The sequence below is a fragment of the Trichomonas vaginalis genome, chromosome I (genome assembly GCF_026262505.1).
Source record: "Trichomonas vaginalis G3 chromosome I, whole genome shotgun sequence".
Classification (NCBI taxonomy): Eukaryota; Parabasalia; order Trichomonadida; family Trichomonadidae; genus Trichomonas; species Trichomonas vaginalis.
In genome coordinates this window covers 10,593,709-10,611,414 of record NC_067203.1, presented here as the reverse complement: position 1 = coordinate 10,611,414, position 17,706 = coordinate 10,593,709, and the positions used below count along the sequence as shown (strand labels likewise).

At 30.4% G+C, this 17,706-nt stretch overlaps 5 protein-coding genes across 5 annotated transcripts, besides 1 other annotated feature; 1 reads left to right on the top strand and 4 right to left on the bottom strand.

Annotated features, from left to right (window-relative positions):
* Nucleotides 1–641: 641 nt before the first annotated feature.
* Nucleotides 642–5,122, bottom strand: TVAGG3_0964510 (uncharacterized protein; the record flags this gene model as incomplete). The annotated part of the gene is made up of 1 exon (XM_051253528.1): nt 642–5,122. A coding segment is annotated over one exon (4,481 nt), but the record flags the coding sequence as incomplete, so codon positions are not given.
* Nucleotides 5,123–5,370: 248 nt separating this feature from the next.
* TVAGG3_0964500 (spectrin binding) lies at nt 5,371–7,691 on the bottom strand (the record flags this gene model as incomplete). Its single annotated transcript, XM_001325410.2, has 1 exon — nt 5,745–7,655. One exon carries the CDS (start codon nt 7,653–7,655, stop codon nt 5,745–5,747), a length of 1,911 nt encoding a protein of 636 aa, XP_001325445.1.
* Nucleotides 7,692–8,062: 371 nt separating this feature from the next.
* TVAGG3_0964490 (leucine-rich repeats (6 copies)-containing protein) lies at nt 8,063–12,682 on the bottom strand (the record flags this gene model as incomplete). Its single annotated transcript, XM_001325411.2, has 1 exon — nt 8,080–12,675. The coding sequence occupies one exon, from the start codon at nt 12,673–12,675 to the stop codon at nt 8,080–8,082; it is 4,596 nt and encodes a 1,531-aa protein (XP_001325446.1).
* Nucleotides 12,683–13,270: 588 nt separating this feature from the next.
* Nucleotides 13,271–14,093, bottom strand: TVAGG3_0964480 (RNA polymerase II transcription regulator recruiting protein; the record flags this gene model as incomplete). Its single annotated transcript, XM_001325412.1, has 1 exon — nt 13,373–13,999. One exon carries the CDS (start codon nt 13,997–13,999, stop codon nt 13,373–13,375), a length of 627 nt encoding a protein of 208 aa, XP_001325447.1.
* A 2,513-nt stretch (nt 14,094–16,606) lies between these two features.
* On the top strand, nt 16,607–17,335 carry TVAGG3_0964470 (glycine-rich protein family; the record flags this gene model as incomplete). The annotated part of the gene is made up of 1 exon (XM_001325413.1): nt 16,607–17,335. One exon carries the CDS (start codon nt 16,607–16,609, stop codon nt 17,333–17,335), a length of 729 nt encoding a protein of 242 aa, XP_001325448.1.
* A 322-nt stretch (nt 17,336–17,657) lies between these two features.
* Nucleotides 17,658–17,678: a mobile genetic element.
* The last annotated feature ends 28 nt before the right edge of the window (nt 17,679–17,706 follow it).

Genomic DNA, 17,706 nt, shown 5'->3' with positions numbered 1-17,706 from the left:
CTCCTTCAGTTGTAACACGACTAGAAAGGTTAGAAATCGAATCAGAAGTCTCTGAACTTGAGATTTGGTTTTGATTTGGAAATCTCTTGATTTTCTTTGATTGTAATGATTTGATATCTGATTGTGTTGACTCTGATTGTTCATCAATTCTTGATGCCAATGTATCTAATGTTGATCCTGATGTATCTGGAATAAATCTCAAATCTTTCCTTGAATAAATTGATTCTCTGTCAGTTTCTGTTGATTCAGAACTTAAATCATTCTTTGAAACATTTGATTGACTGACAGTTGAATCAGAAACGTGTGATGGATTGTCAGAAAACATAATTTCATTATTAGTTTGTAATGATTTGATATCTGATGAGCTTTGTTCATCATTTTTATTCTTCTTTGGTCTCATTTCTGAGTTCAAATCATCCATTGTTGATTCGGAAGTTGATGATTCTTGATCGAAAACTCTTGTTTTAACAGAATTAAACGTTCTTTGTGACATTTCTTCTGTTTTATTGAAGTTTTCTGTCTTTAAATTCTCAGAAATATTAGAAACAGACATAGATAATCCAGAAGTTGAATTGATTTTTCCTTCTGAAAAAGAAATATCTTGTGTTTTCATTTTAATTGATGTTGATGATTCATCTTTCTTATTCTTCTTTTGTCTTGGCCTTTCTGATGTCAAACTTTCCAAATCACTCAAAGAACTTAATCCAGAAACATATGTTGATTCATCTTCATCAGTGAATGTTTTAATTGTTGATTCCTTTGATAACTCACTTGCATTCATTGTTGATGTAGATTTATGTGAAGGTAACAATGAATTAATTGACATTCCTTCACTTGTTTTAGATTTAGATTTTTCAGAGAATAATAATCCAGATCTTGAATCAACTGTAAATTCTTCAGTTTGTGTTGTTTCTTTCTTCTTTCTCTTTGCTACTTCTGATTCTAATGAATCCATTTGACTTTCTGAATTAGATAAACTCTCTGATTCATCTCTTGTCATCATTGTATCTTGGATTGTTGATCCTTCATTTGTCTTGGAATTCATTGATCTGTTATTGTAATTCAAAGAATGAACAGAAATTCCTGTAGATGTTGTTGAACTCTTTGGCATTTCTGATGATGAATTTCCAAGATTTGATTGTAAATCAATTGTTTCTGTTTCAGTTTGTTTTCTCTTTTTACGACCAAACTTGGAATCTAATGAATCCATTTGACTTAGAGAAGAAGATTCTGATTCACTCTCAAAATTAGTTGTCATTTGTGATGATCCAATTGTAGAATTGGAATTTTGGGATGATTTTTGATTATAATATTTAGAGTTAATAGAAATTCCTTCAGATGTTTTAGAATTTGAAGGAGTATCAAATACTTTAGAAAGATTTGATTGCATAATAATTGATTCTGAAGTTCTTTCTCTTTGATTTTGTTTCCTTTTTCCTTCAGAAACCAAACTTTCTGACATTTCACTTTCTGATGTTGAATAAATACTTTGTTCTTCTGTCATCATTGTTGATGGGATTGTTGAAGCATTTTTAGATCTAGAAGAATGAGAATTAACATTACTATTTATAGAATTATCCATCATTGATGAATATGTTCTATTTTGTTTTTCTCCTTGAATTGTTTCAACAGTAAATTCTTCTGTTGTTCTGCTCTTGTTGTTTTTATTTCTTTTCGCTTCTGAAACAATCGAATCCATCATTGATTCACTGTCAGAAGAATAAGTTGAATTCATTCTTGTTGACAAATCAGTTTTATTTTCAGGGTTTGATGATGATCTGTTACTAAATGACATTTTTTCCGATGCTATTGTGTTGTTTGTTGTTGATGTAGATCCAAGAGTTTGTCTCATTTCAGATCTTTTATTTGTTTGTATTGAATTCAATTCGGATTTTGTGATTGAAGCATATTTTTGTCTCATTTTGTTCAAAGAAACCAAATCTTCATCGGAAACATCAGATAATGAACTAGAACTGGATCTTTCTGCACCTAGTGTATGTAAATTAGGTAAATCTGAGTCGCTGTTTGATGAAATTTGTCTTGAAAATCTTTCACTCTGTAAAGTTGTCAAATCAGCCAAAGAAGATGACGAACTACGAGTTTGTTTATCCTTTGTTGACATTTCATCATCATCTGTTGTTGAATATCTGCTTGTATTTGCCAATTCTTGTGTATAAATTGTGTTTGGCTGTGAAGAATCATTTCTTTCTAAATTATTCATCATAAATGTTTTCATTGTTGATTCATCAGCATCGAATTCAGTTCCTGACCTTGTTGTTGGTCTTCTTGAGTTAATTGTCTGTGAAACTGATTGTGAATTAGTATTATCTCTCATTGTTGATTGTCTCTTTGATATCAATGTTTCATCAAAATCTTCGGAATCATCTGTATCCAAATTTTGTCTGATTCTTGATATCAAAGTATCATTTGTTGATGATTCTTCTGTTTTCTGGATTGGATTTGGTCTATATAGCTTAGATCCAAATGATTTAGAATTAGTTTGTGTTGAATTTGTCATTTGTTTTGACAAATTTCTTGACAAAATTGATTCTTGATCATTTGTTTGTGAATATTTCATTGCAGATCTACTTAAATTAGTATTCAATGTTGTATCATCTTCTCTATCATCATCAGATGAATCTAATTGTGATCTAATCCTTGAAATCAATGATTTTTCTGTTGTTGTTGTGTCACCTTTTTGAAAATTCTTTGGATTTTGTTTAGTTTGGAATGACAAAGTTTGAGAAACATTATTTGACATTTGTGATTTAGTTTGTTTTGTGTTTATTGTATCCATCTCACTTACATCTTTAGTTCTACTATGATGTACTTTTGATCTAGATATTAATGATTCATCATCATCTCCAGAAAGAGATTCAACTTGTTCATTTAATTTCGAAATTAATGTTTCATCATCAGATTCATTTTGCTGAGGATTGAAATATCTTTCATTATTTCTTCGTGTTAACAATGATTGTTCTTCATTATCTGCATCTTCTGTTCCTGTTCTATTTACTTTAGATCTAATTGTTTCATCTTCTATTTCGTAATCATCATCATTTGATTCTCTGTTGTGTTCTCTATAAACTCTTGATTTCAATGTGTTATTTGATAATGATGATGTTTGACGACGAGATGTTGAAACTCTTGATCTCATTTCGTTCTCATCATCAGCAATAGATTCAACTTGTTCATTAATAACAGATAATAAAGAATCATCCATCATTGATCCATCAAAATCTCTTTTGTCTTTTGTTTGTTTTGTTCTCATTGAATAAGATTTTGATTCATAATCATTGTTTTTGTAATTTTGCGAACGAGTTTTTATTGTATTATCTCCGAATGTCATTTCATCATTAAATACTCTTCTTGATGACTTTGATTTAAGAGATAAATCATCATCAATTTCATCATTTCTTGATTTTATTTTTGATTTAGATTTAAGTGACAAATCATCATCAATTTCTTCATTTCTTGATTTTATTTTTGATTTTGATCTAAGAGATGTTCTTGATAAGTTTTCATCAAAATCATCGTTATTTTTTGTTTTTGACTTTGATTTCATTGAAAAATCATCATCTTGGTCGTATTTTGATCTTCTTGATCTTGGTGATTTTCTTAATGATTTTGTTTTTAATGTATCCATTTCATTGTCTGCTTCTTCGAAAGCAACATTGTTTGGCTTTGTTCTGAATGAGTTATTCTCTTCATCAGAACTTTCTTCTTCAAGAGCTGCTGAGTATTTGTTGTATTTTAAAGCTGATTTTCTTGATTTCAATGATTTTGTGTCTGGTTCGAAATTTCCTGTTTTATAACCTGTTTTTCTTGATTGTAATGAAGTATTTGTTGATGATGTTGGTCTCTTCCTTGATACAGAAATGTCTTTCTCTGTTAACTCAAAATCATCAGAATCTTCATCGTCATCACTTGAATTTGTCACTTTTTCTGTTTTCTTTTTAGATTTTAATGAAGTTCCTTTGGATGTTGAAGTGTTTACATGGTATTTAATGGATTTTACAGACATTATATCATCTATTTCGTCTTTATCTTCGATTTCTACGTCTTCTCCTCCACTTTCATAAAAATTCTTTCTTGATTTGAACGAAGTTTTTGATTTTCTGCTTTTTGCATCATCATACAATGCTTTCTCAAGTGATTTATTCATATCATCTGCTTGTTTTCGACTTCTTGCATCTAAAGAAATATTATTATTTTTTCCTTTCCTTCTTTTATTGAGATATGAACCAACAATCTTCTTTTTCGCCTTCTTGTCTTCTTTTATTGACATGTCTATTGAAGAATAATTCAATATGTCAGGAGGTTGGAAAATCATTTGGTCCTGAAGTTTATTTGTTGCATCTGTAAGGTCAATGTTCTCACTTGTATCATCATTCTTGTTTCTATGATTCCTTTTATCAATGATTCCTTCATCAGTTAATGTAACCAAATTATCAAGATCTTTAATTATCTTATTTCTTCGTTCTTCCTTCTCCAACTTCATTAAATCTGCATTTGGTATATCAGAAAGGGTCTGAATCATGATTTCATCAATTGAATCAATATTATTTATTTCAGGAGATTGAATTTCTTCTTGTTTTTGTGGAGATTTCTTTCTCAATCGCGGCGTTTCGATGTTTTCGATAATTATTGGGTTTTCAAACGGTTCTTCACCAACATCTCGAATATCTATGATACTTCCAATGTGAGATTTAGTAACTGACATCTTATCCATGAATGATGATTGATCAGGTGTAAGTTTTATCGAATCTTTATGCTTTGGAGGGTTAAATGTCGTGATTTGAGATTGTGGAGGTACTAAAAGTGGAGATAAATCGTTTATCTTAGTAGATTTTGCATCTAATACGCCTATTTGTACTTCTGGTTCGGGATATATCTTTTTATTCGGAAGATTGACGGATCTGGCTTGATTTTTTGATTTTCGCGTTTTCTTTGTTTTTGGCTTGAGTATTTGTTGTTCATCATCTTCTGGAATAGGATCAGCAAAACTGGATGATATTTCTAAGTTTTGTAATTCGATTGGTTTAATATCTTGGTTTTTAATGTTCGAAAGGATATTTTTCTGTAGTATTGAGGAATTTTCTGATGCTGATTCGTAATTCATATCTCTAAACTCGAAATTCGACGGAGTTGGTTGTGCATAATTTACTTTTGGAATATCTATTGTAATTTCTTTCGAAGCATTAGTTATAAATTGATTTAGAATATCATCGTAGTTGTTTGCTAAAGTGCAAACTCTTTGGAGAAAATCGTCTGTGTTTAGGAAAAATCTGGTTTTATTCACATAGCTATTGATGTTGAAGTAAGATGACTCATCCAAACTGATTGTAATATAACGCTCTCCTTTGTAATCTGAAATATTATACTGAAGTGGTTGAATTGTTTTTGGATTTTTCGTGATAAAACATATGTAAATGTGCTTATTTGAAATTACTTTTGGTGGTGATGGCCTACCTTTTGAAAAAATTAAGTAATATTTGCAATTATTTGATTTTGAAATGATTTCCTCTGAAATTTGCTGAAATCTGGATTGAGAATTTGATTCCATGTCTGACCAGAATTTCTCATTTCCTACTATTGAGGAAATTTCACTGTCAGAAACAGTGGATGATGAAATTCCCATTGTCAGAAGTTATGTAAAATTTTTGTAAACAAAATTTTGCTCAAAAAAAAAGTATGTTTTTACATCCAAATCATAGAATATTGACTTATCGTTATTTTTCCTTTCATGTCCCCCAATGATCGTTGTAAAAGAAGTATATAACGTCTAAAATGATTACTGAAATTATCCATATTAATGCTTTGACAAACATAGAAATATAACGATTAGTTATTTTTCGATACAAAATTATCAATAAAATGAAACTACTTATTAATATTATGCATTTCTTAGCATCTAACACGTATTCGGTAGGTCTCAAACGGATGAACTCACCTAGTACATTTAGGTCATCAACTGCTATTGAATTACCGATAGAATTAGATTTTCCACCATGTAACTTTAAGAGAACTTCCATGTCGTTCTCCGGCAAAGAATCGAACAATTTTTGGCCATTTTCCCTCTTTAAATTCGTTTCATTTTGATGTAGCTTGATAAAACGTTCATATTCATTTTTGGAACGCATAATAGCAATATCGAGAGGTGTCTGACCATTTTTATTTAGAGAATTTATTTCGGCACCATGAGATATTAATATTTCAGCGCTTTCCACATTGGAAAATAATGCTGCTATATGAAGAGGAGTATTTCCATGAATATTTTTTGCATTGACGTTTACACCATTTGAAATCAGAAGTTCAATCAAATCTTTGTTATTGCTTTCAAATTTAAAAGAATCTTTAAAATAAATAGGGAATATTTCTAGACGATAATTCAAATAATATTTGTAATTATATAATAATGCCCAAACAATAGCATTATTTCCATATTTGTCTGTTATTTTGATGTTTGCGCCACGTGAAATAAGAAATTGTTCCATTTCTATAAGATTAAATAGCGCGGTATAATGAATAGCTGTGCGACCACTTTCAGTCGTCTTGTCATTTATATTTGCACCATGCGAAATTAGAGTTTCAACAACTTTTTTATTATTAAATAAGGCCCCATACTGAAGTGGTGTGAAAATATTTTGAATAGTAAAGTTAATATCAGCCCCATGCGAAACAAGTAACTCCACCAATTCAGTATTGTTCCTATTCAAGGAAATATTTAATGCAGATCCAAATTTTCCATTTATCACATTAATATCGATTCCATTCAGAACTAGATATTCTGAAATATCTGTTTTATTTTCCACAGCTGCAACAATAAGAGCGTTTTCATCATCTACATTTTTGTAGTTAATATTTGCGCCATGCAAATGCAAGTATTTACAAAGAGATAGAATACCAAAAGCAGGGGAAAATGCAAAACACGAGTTGATATCATTAGTTTGATTGAAGTAAAGAAATAAAGCATGAAGGTTATAGTAATGAGCAGTCATACCTGGCTTAATACTTATATTGTATTCATTCATCAATTTAAAAAGATTATCGATATTATGAGATTCAATCGCAGCTGCCATTGTGCCTAAATCCGGTTTTTGTTCTTTCAAACATTCATTTATGATGAATTGATTGTTACTAAAAAATGAAATATCTAGACAGTCTTTGGTAATATTCACATCAAAATTTGTTATTAATAACTTGAAACAATTAATTGCTCCATCAGCACAACATCTATAAAGCAAATGTTGGAGATCATGACTTCCTCTATTCATGGATTCTAGTAATGCTTCAACGGCATCATTTATTATTGCCAAATAATGTGTGTCTGCCAGATTTCTATCAGTTGAAAAAAGAAGTAATGTTTCATAAGTGGTTTCACATGGATATTCTTCAAACAATCTCTTTATTAATTCTAAGTATGCATGACGATAACGTAATCTATTCATTCCAAGGAGACTTAAAATGTCAATGATCCTCTGTGGTGTTATATATCCGGAATCAATTAAGTTGTCTTTAATTTTCTTATACAATCCTATTGTTGAGTTTATTTCATCAGAATCTATTTTATATATTGAATCAAATGTTTTAATATATTCTTTGTATTCCTCCATAAGTTTTTCATAATGAATACTTGCTTGGTTCACATCCATTAATTGAAGAATTAAGATAGGTATCATTAATTAAAAAGGAGGATTTATATGTCAAAAATATAAAAAATCCAAATTTGAGAGGAGGGACGATAATCTTTGATTTTAACCAAGATTCTCGAGCAAACAAAGAATTAGCATACCATTAAGAGATTGCAATGTTTGTTACATGAATTAAACTTTACAAAAAAGAACATATTTTGATTTTTTGCAACCTATCACCCAAAATTCTTCAGACCATTTTCACTAATGCCTTTATCTTTAATAATATAGGTAAACTAATTCACACACACTTATATATTCCATATAATCATTCAAATTTTATCACCGAGTACCCCCTCCAAATGCTGTTCAATCCTGTTAAAAATGCAATAAGCATATAATTTTTAAAAAATAATAAAAAATCAAATTGTTGATTAAACTTTATTTAAATCATTGATTTTGCTGATGACTCAGATAAGAGAGGACTCTCAAGTAAGCCAGACTTTTCATATAATGCTTCATCCTTAACGAGGCACATGCATAAGTTGAGTTTCAGTCTTGTGCAGAATGAAGTGAATTTAACTCCTTGTAAAGCTTTGTCAGCAATCTTTCCTCTATAACCGATATTTGGATTAGCAGCTTCAATTGCTCTACAAATGATGATCCAAGTTGTTTTGCGCCCAATGAACAAAGGTGGGTGATGGACTAACTCCTTCTGGATTGCGATTGGTATCTGTTCAGAATCGACTTCATTACTTTGAACAGCATTCCTTGTGATATCTCTGATTCTCTGTTTGTCCTTCCTTCTCCTTCCTGACAAATTGTACAAAACAAACAGAGTTCCTATCATTATAACAACAATTACACAAATGAATAATGGATATGCCTTGGAAATCTTCTGAGCTCTGTCAAATTGGTCACAGTCCTCGCAATATGTTGTGTACTGTGTGAAATGGCTCTTTGAGTTTGTATCATAACAAACAGAATCTTTTGAGTATTTCTTTGAACAGTTTACAGGCAAATTAGAAATACAATCGAAACTCATTCCTCCGAAAGCTTTCTTACCAACTGAAACATGGAATGTATCGAGATAAACTCTCTTGAATCCTTTGCAATTGAAGAAACAATGGTAACCAACAAAAGAAACATTTGCAGGAATTCTCAAAATTCCATTTAATTGGGAACAATTTTCGAAAGCGAAATCACCTAAATAAACCAATGATTTCGACAAATTAATTGAAGATTTCCATGATTCGCAATTAGTGAATGCATAATTCTCAATTGACTTGAGATTTTGTGGTAAAACAAAGTTAGTAATCTTAGAACATCCAGAGAACATTCCTCTTGAAATATTAGTTATTTTCACAGGAATAACAACTTCGCCATTCAACAATTTCAAGTTTTCGAAAACAGATATTCCAATTTTTTCAACGCTCATTGGTAACTTTAATTGGCAATTGAAGTTGCAGTTCTTGAAACAGAAGCATCCGATTTCAACTAAACTATCCGTCTTCAAGTCTAATTTTCCATCTAATGATGAACAATCTTCGAAGCAAGATTGTCCAATTTTTGTCAATGGACCATCAATTACTAAATCTCCTTTCATTTCTTTGCAGTTATAGAATGAATAATCTCCTAATTCAGCGATCTTTCCTTTGAAATCAAATGCATTGATTTTAGAAGATTTGAAGCATGAGTTCTTCAATTTGATTTCAGTTGCTTCTTTCTTCATTTCAAACTTTTGAATTGATGAAGAACCAAAACTACTTTCTGAAACTAACAATGATTGGCAATCAACAGTAAAACTGTTGATTTGTAATGTATTATTGAATGCTCCACTCATTATATTAACAGTATTTGCTGTAACTATGACTTTCTGAACTGATGATTGAGCAGCAGCATTTTCTTCAAAAGTGACAACTGTTTTGTCATCATTTGATTTTGGAGAAATTACGAGTTCTGCTTTCTTGAACATATTAAATATGTTCTTATTTACTGTCAAATTATTATCATAAGCTAAGTTAACCTTTGACTTCATATCTTTGCAATTTGCAAATAAGTTATTGAAATCTATACTTCTTTGATCAGTTTCAATTGAAATATCTTTAATGTTGCAGTTCTTGAAAACTTGTCTGCCAATTTTTTCAATCTTTTGTAAGTTCAATTCTTTCAAAGTTTCCATATTTGTGAATGAAAATGCTTCATCACCAATTGATTTTAGATTTTCAGGAAGTTTAGGAATAGTTAGTTTTTGGCAGCCTTTGAAAGCGAATCTTCCTAATTCTAAAACATTTTTGATGTCATCTAAACTAATTGTCAGTTTTTGGCAGCCCAAAAATGCTGAATTCTTGATGTATTTGATGTTTGATTCGACGTCGTTATTGGAGAAAACTGTCAATGCTGAATTAGCAAAGCTGAAATCGCTAATGTTCTCTAATGAACTGTCAAACTTAACAGATTGGATACTTGTGGATTGGAATGCAGAATATCCGATTGATTTGCAATGCAAAATCAAGTCTGTACTTAATTTAGAACAATTATAGAATGTGAGAGGATTAATGACTAATACATTCTCAAGCAAGTCATTGATATTCTCTAAATTCAGGCAAAAACTGAATGCTCCTTGTCCAATTTCTGAAACATTATTCGCTGAGCTGCATTTAATTTCAGATAATTCGGAATATCTGAATGCATTTGTATCAATGTTTTGAAGTTTTTCACCATAAGTAAATGTCTTAAATTTAGTTTTTTCGAATGACGAAACGCCAATCTTTGTGATTGTATTTGGTAATGTGACATCATTCAATGAGATGCAATAGTAAAAAGTGAAGTCAGGAATTATGTCACTTTTCTCGAAAATTTCAAAACCATTTGTCAAATTTTTACAATCTTTGAAAATTGAGATTCCAAAGTTTTGTAAATTATTAGTTGACTTGAATGAAACTGATTGAATTGCAGAAGATGCAAAGCATTCATCTCCAATTGTATTCAAATTCTTTCCAAAAACAATTGATGTTATTTTAGAATTAGAAAATGATTTTTCCCCAATCATTTCAACAGTATCAGATAAAGTAACAGAGATATTCAAATTCAAGCAATAGTAAAATGCCATGTCAGAAATGTTTTTAAAGTTTGTCAAAAATGAAATATCACTAATTTTTGAATAAGAGAAGCATTGTTTTCCGATTTCAACTAAATTGTTTGTATTTCTTGGTGTAAATGTTTCTATTGATGATCCTTGGAAAACACCATCAGAAAGTGAAGTGAGTTGTTGACTAAATGTCACTTTTTTAATTGATTTGCAACTCAAAAATGCGAAACCTCCGATTTTTGTAATTTTATCAGGAATTTCGAGTTCACTTGGCAAATTGTTAGCTCCTGAAAACATTCTCTCAGGAATTGTTTCTAAGTTTGCAATGAAACTGATATCAGACAATTTCTGGCATTGGTAGAATGCCTTTTCTCCAATTGTTTGGATGGAATTCTTGTTGTTTATTGGTGAAAATTCTTTGATTGTTGAATATGCAAAACATGATGATCCGACTTCAGTTAATTTTTCATTAAATTTAACTGTATCTAAACTAGTTTTGCTGAATGAAGAATTACCAAATTTTGTGATGTTTTCATGTAATGTCAAAGTTCCGTTTATCTTTGAACAATTCATGAAAATTTGAGAAGGAATTTCTGTCAGTTTTTCGAAGATTTCGAAACTGTTTTGTAATTTAGAACAATCCATGAAAACGCCAGCTCCTATTGTCTGGAGATTATTAACTCCTTTTGGTTTGAATGACAAAATGTTCGTGCCTTGGAAGCAAAAATCTCCAAGTTCTGTCAAACTTTTTGGATATAAAATGTCAGATGTCAAATTTTTACAATATGCAAATAAGTGAGGTGACCATTTTGGTAAATTAAAGATTACATCTGGTATCTTTGATAAAGAGTAGCAGCGAGAGAAAGCAGCATCTCCGATTTGTGCCAACTTGCTTTCATTTCTTGGTAAAAAGTCTGAAATCTTTGTAAAACAAAATGAATAAGAACCAATTGATGTCAAATTATTTCCAAAAGTGACTTTTGTAATTGCTGTCTTATAAAAGGCTTCTGATTCAATTGTCTCAACTGTTTCTGGTAATTCGAGATCGCCTGCTAAAACAACGCAATTCTTGAAAATTCCTCCTGAAATTTTTGTAACTTTTTGTAATAATGAGAAAGCATTTGTTAATTTTCTGCATTCTTCGAAAACATTACTTCCGATTTCTTGGATATTGTTGTCACCATATGGTTTGATCTCAACTAAACTTGAAAATGAAAAAGATTTGTCATCAATTTTATTGAGATTTGGACCATATGTTATTTCGCTAAACTTTGTATACATAAATGATTGCTTTCCAATACTTGTTAACTGTTCTGGTAATTTAAGTGATCCGTTAAGAGAAACGCAGTTATTAAATGTAAGATCATTAATAACGGTCAATTTTTGTATGATATTGTCGATTTTAACAAGTTTTCTGCAGTCATTGAATGCAGATTGTTCGATTTCTTGGATATTGCTTTCTGATTGTGGGATTAACTGCTTAATTGAAGAAGAATTAAAAGCATCTGTCTGTATTTTAGTAAGTTGAGAACCATACATAACATATTCTACATTGCTATTCTGAAAAACTCTATTGCCGATAGTTTTGACCGAATTTGGTAAAGTTATATTAAATGTAGATCTAATATTCGAAAACCATTCATCTCCTATATTCTCAATGCCATCATCAATAAAAATAATACTGATTGCCGAGCATTTAACCATGTTCACGCCCTTGATTGTATTTGGTAAGGTAATTTGTATAGTACTTGGCATAGTTCGTGCTGCTATTGTATCCACAGTATATGTTGCTTTATTGTAAGTAATCTGTGAAGGGACCTGTACAATTGTTTTGCTGCAATCAACAAATGTAGCAGTGGATGATTCATTGGATATGAGGAATGTCATATCATCATAAATTATTTCCGTTTGTTGAGCAAGACCAACAAAGAAAAGTCCATATAATAGCATCTTGAAGTGAACTAATAAAAAATTTGATTGAGAGGAGGGAGAAATTGAATAAAATCATCCAGATTTTAAGATTTAGATCAGCATAGAGGATATTCTTGATAGGTCGGTGAAATTGAATGGACCAAATCTTATTTCAAATTTTCTAAATTCAATCAATCGGTTGACAAAATTGACAAAAGAATAAAAAAAGAAAGATGAACATTGAATGCTGAACACATGTTTTTTCATTTTACAATTTTTTATTTTTGTTGCAACCCAACAGCGCGCGATGCAAAATTTGAGTATCTTCGGATATAAATTTATATACTATGAATATGAGAAATCATGGTTATTGATTCCGAATACCTGAATTTTGAAATTTCAAAATATTGGAAGAATTAATATTATTTCAGACCTGCTTAATAGCTTTGGTTAAATTGCATGCAACTTAGAGATGATGAAGCTCTTATAGATCAGTCAATATGAAACCGAAATGCAATTTTCCAATAAAAATAACTTAAAAAATTGGATGTAATTCAGTAATTTCAACTCGAATTCGAAAATGCGAAAGATCGTTGAGTTGTATTTTCTGAAAAAGTTAAAAATTAAAAATCGATGACGAATAGAAGCTGTAATTTAAAACAAAAATGAGATAGAAAGTTTCATGGAATAATAACTATATCAATGATGTAATAATTAAAAACAATATAAAAATACCTCAGAGGTCGGCTGATCCACCATTCAAACTGCCGACAGATCCATCTACGCCATCAAGCATAGATCCCTGTTCTGAGGGTGGTTGCATGCTAAGTGATAAATCCATTTGAGCATGTGTTGGATGTTGACTCTTTAAGCCAGAGTACCATCTATTTTTAATAGCGCTTGCGCTTCTTCCAGGTAACTGATGAGCAATTACAGCCCACCTGTTACCTATTTCTCTTTGCTTTTCGATAATCAAACGATCTTCCCAAGGTTCAAATGGTTCATGTTTAATACTAGGATCAAGACGATGATGCCACCTTTCTCGACATTGTTTGGAGGTTCTAGTAGGTACGAATTTTGCGATATCGATCCATTTTTTAGGCCCAAGTTGTTGAACTGCCGCGATTAACTGCTCATCTTCTTGCTGTGTCCAAGAGCCTCTGGCTGTAAACTCGTTAGGTTGAGAGCCGTTTTGTTTTGTAATTGTATTTTTAAATAATAGCGAGTAAAGTTCAGGTGGAAGGATAGGCGTTCCATTTGAATATGAATTCTGGAACTGCTCCATTCCAGTAGCTTGATGAGCATCTGGATCCACAGGTTGTTGTAAAAGCTGGGGCTGATCCATAGGATTCAAGTCTGACATGGAATTATCAAATTGGCGCCAAATAAACTTTTTAAAAATTTCGATTGTTTCATTACACATTAAAATCTGATTGCAAGGAAATTTATAAGGGTTTCGTTTTGCTAAAATTGTCACTTTTATAGCATATTTGTTTTTGGATGTTTTGCGAAACCAAAAAAAAAAAAACTATGATATACAATGTGTGTGTAAAGAAAATACTTTATTTACTAGTTAAAAAATCATTTGGTATTGATCAAGTTATTTTTTCTGGATAAGATATTATATGGATAATTGGATAGAAAATACAATTATATAATCTTGTACCTGGTTTAATTAAGCTAATTGTCATCAGAAACTTGTAATTTTTATGAATTTCAGATTTTCTTTTCATTACTGCTTTTCTTAATAGGTCAAGTTCTTATTTACGTTATAAAGTATGATATTTACAAATATCAAGTTATCATGTTTTTTGAGAAATTATGAGAAACAAACAAAAATGAAAAAGATAGGAATAGCAATGAATAGTGATGTGGGTATAGAAAATGTAAGAGATATGAATGCAAAGCAATCAGTATTTAGGATATTGACCATAGATTTCGAAAAAAAAATGCTGCATATTGAGCGAAAACTATGATTATATATATAAGGCTGTCATTTAAAGCATAATGAAACTATTCCCTTTTCATTTTAATCGAATAAGATAGTAAAGATTTTTGAATTAGCTAGAAACTGATGAGATGTTTTCACAAATCAGATTTTTAATCTCTATAATGCATAATTCACTCAATATCTCAATTTTGATATTGCGAGATATTTTTGCTATCGGTTTCGCAATTTTGACACAATAGCAAGAGGGTTCTATAAGCATTATTATCAACGTAGAATCTGAATATCATATCAGAAAATGTCGCAAATCTGACATTTACCCGACCAAATAGCAAAAATAATTGAATACTTTTCGCCAAAACTTTAAAAATCGATAAAAATATGAAATATAGATATTAAAGAGACTTTTTATATAATATTCATAAAGATTTTCCAAAAATATGATACCGCAAAATTAAAAAAGTGACGTCTTGAGTGGAGTCAAATGTCGAAATTGCTAGCTAAATGTTTTTTTAGCGAAATTGCGTATTGTACGTTTTTTTCGCAAAACGAAACCCTTAAAATTTATTAAAGGTCGAGTCAACAAAAATCTGACACATGACTTCACTGATATCATTTCTAGTTAAAAAACATAGAATACATCATTGATTTTCATATGAATATTTTTATCATTTGTTATACTTCTAAATATTCAAATCATAATGGATATAATTAAGATTTTATTGTTTCATTATATTTAAGATTTCGACAAAAAATCGATTCTGGCTTTTTTGTTGTAGAATAAAGCATCTGTCTATATTGTATTACAATAATATGGTAAGGAAAATTCCAACAATTTATATTTTCACTCTAAAAAAGATATTTTCTAGAAAAAAAATACATTAAAATCAATTTATTCCATAGCTCTAAGTTATTTATGGTCAATTTCCATAGACTTATGGCAATCTCTTTTTAGGGGAATAAACATTCAGGGTTGAGACAGAAATATTTAAAAATGACTTAATATTATATTAAATTTTTATTATTTCGAAACATTCTCGTTTTTACGTTGAATGTCAGTATCCCCAAAAAGAATACCATAACAAAGATAAAAAGATTTCAACAAATTTTCACATATGATATATTTATTGTTGCCAATATAAATATTTTTGTAAGTATCTTATACTGTTACTCTTATGATGCTTATTATAAAACTCAAGATAAAAAGATTTCAACAAATTTCATTATATCTCATTTTTATTAATGTGATTATTATTAGTAGTAGTAGTGTTTTATATTAGAACTCTTAAATACGATATTTGAATTTCAAGTGAAGTCACTTTGTTGAGGCGGCCTTTAAACAATATTTTTTCAGAAAGCAATTTATAGAAAATTCTTTTGAGAACTTTACAATTTAATGAAATAGACATGTGATATGAAATATATACGATAAAATCAATTTCCACACGATAGCTTCTGTAATTCAGCGTGGAGTTGTTTGGATCTTTATATATGAAATTTTGAGATTTTATGACTGTAATTTCAAAATCTTTTCAGGATTGCCAACGTCTGGTTTCATGGTTGGTATCCAAGATAGCATTTCAATAGGACACGAAGCTACCCTCAAATATTCCATAAGGCAAAAGATGAAATTGGGTGTTTAATTTTAAAATCTACTGAACAATAATTATATCCTTTCTTCAGAGAGCTCTTATTTTGTATTCAAACTCTTTGATTTGATTAATTAATTTTTATGTAAGAATAGACAATATTTTTTCATATTTTAATTATTTCTTATTTTATATTCATTAATTGACAGCCAAAAAACAATATAATTTAACTTTTGAATATGACTACACAGGTGCTCCACAAGTTTTTCCTGGTAAATTTAAAATCCAATTATGGGGAGCAAGCGGAGCATTAGTATATGATGCTACAGCAGATGGATGTTCTAGAGTAAAAGGAAGAGGTGGATATGTTTCTGGAATAATTGATATTGATGAAGTTCTTGATTTATATATTTATGTTGGAGAAATGGGGAAAATGAATTCAGATGGATTTAATTGCAATAATGTACATTCGAAAATTTCCGGAGGAGGAGCTACAGATATCAGACTTGTTAAAACCGCAAATTGGTTTGATTTTGATTCATTGAAAAGCAGAATTATGGTAGCTGCAGGTGCTGGATCAGGAGAAAGGATTTGTGGTGGAGATGGTGGGGGTTTAAATGGTCTTTCAACCAGTCAATTAATTTCGACTGATATAAACAGCCAATTAAATGCAACAACTGGAGCAACCCAAACTTCAGGAGGTATTTTTGGGTGTGATGTTCATTTCCATATATGTGGATATTCAGGACAGTTTGGGATTGGTGGATCTGGAAATAATTATGAAGATAGCGGCCCAAGTGGAGGTGGAGGTTATTACGGAGGTGGTGGAATGGCCTGGGCAGGAAGTGCTAGTGGAGGTTCCAGTTTTATTAGCGGTCATCGATTATGTAATGCAATTTCCAAGTATTCTACGGCAAGTCGAATATATCATACTGGAAATCCGAAACATTACTCAGGTAAGTACTTTACTGATACAACTATGATTGATGGACAACATCGAATGCCTTCACCAAATCTTAACTCTTATGAGATTGGTCATCAAGGGAATGGATATGCTATAATCACATATATCGCAAAGAATGTGGTTTGTTCATGTCGAGTTTATAATTTTCGAATTAATTTATTTATATTTACTAATCATTATATGACACTTGGCTTTTAGTCATTGATTTAAGCAAAGGTTTCTAGCTAATAAAAATGAATCTAAAATCTTTTTTATGATTTTTTTACAATTTTTAAGGGTGCTGGAAAGTGAGATGACGCGATTTCGAGTATTGCTCATAACATCATTTGTGGTAAAGATATTAATGATATTGAAACATATATTAGTAGGGTATATACTGAGGTTTTTATTTCTATGATATGGAGTTCTTGGATACTTCCAGTATGAAGAAAACATCTTCGCAATTTTCGATATTGCGGGCATATCTAGTCCCTGGTTTTTCCATGGGAGGGACAGAAAAGTGTTGTTGTTATAATAACTTTCACTTCACTTTCCGGCACCCTTAAAATTTGATCCAGTTATTGTTTCAC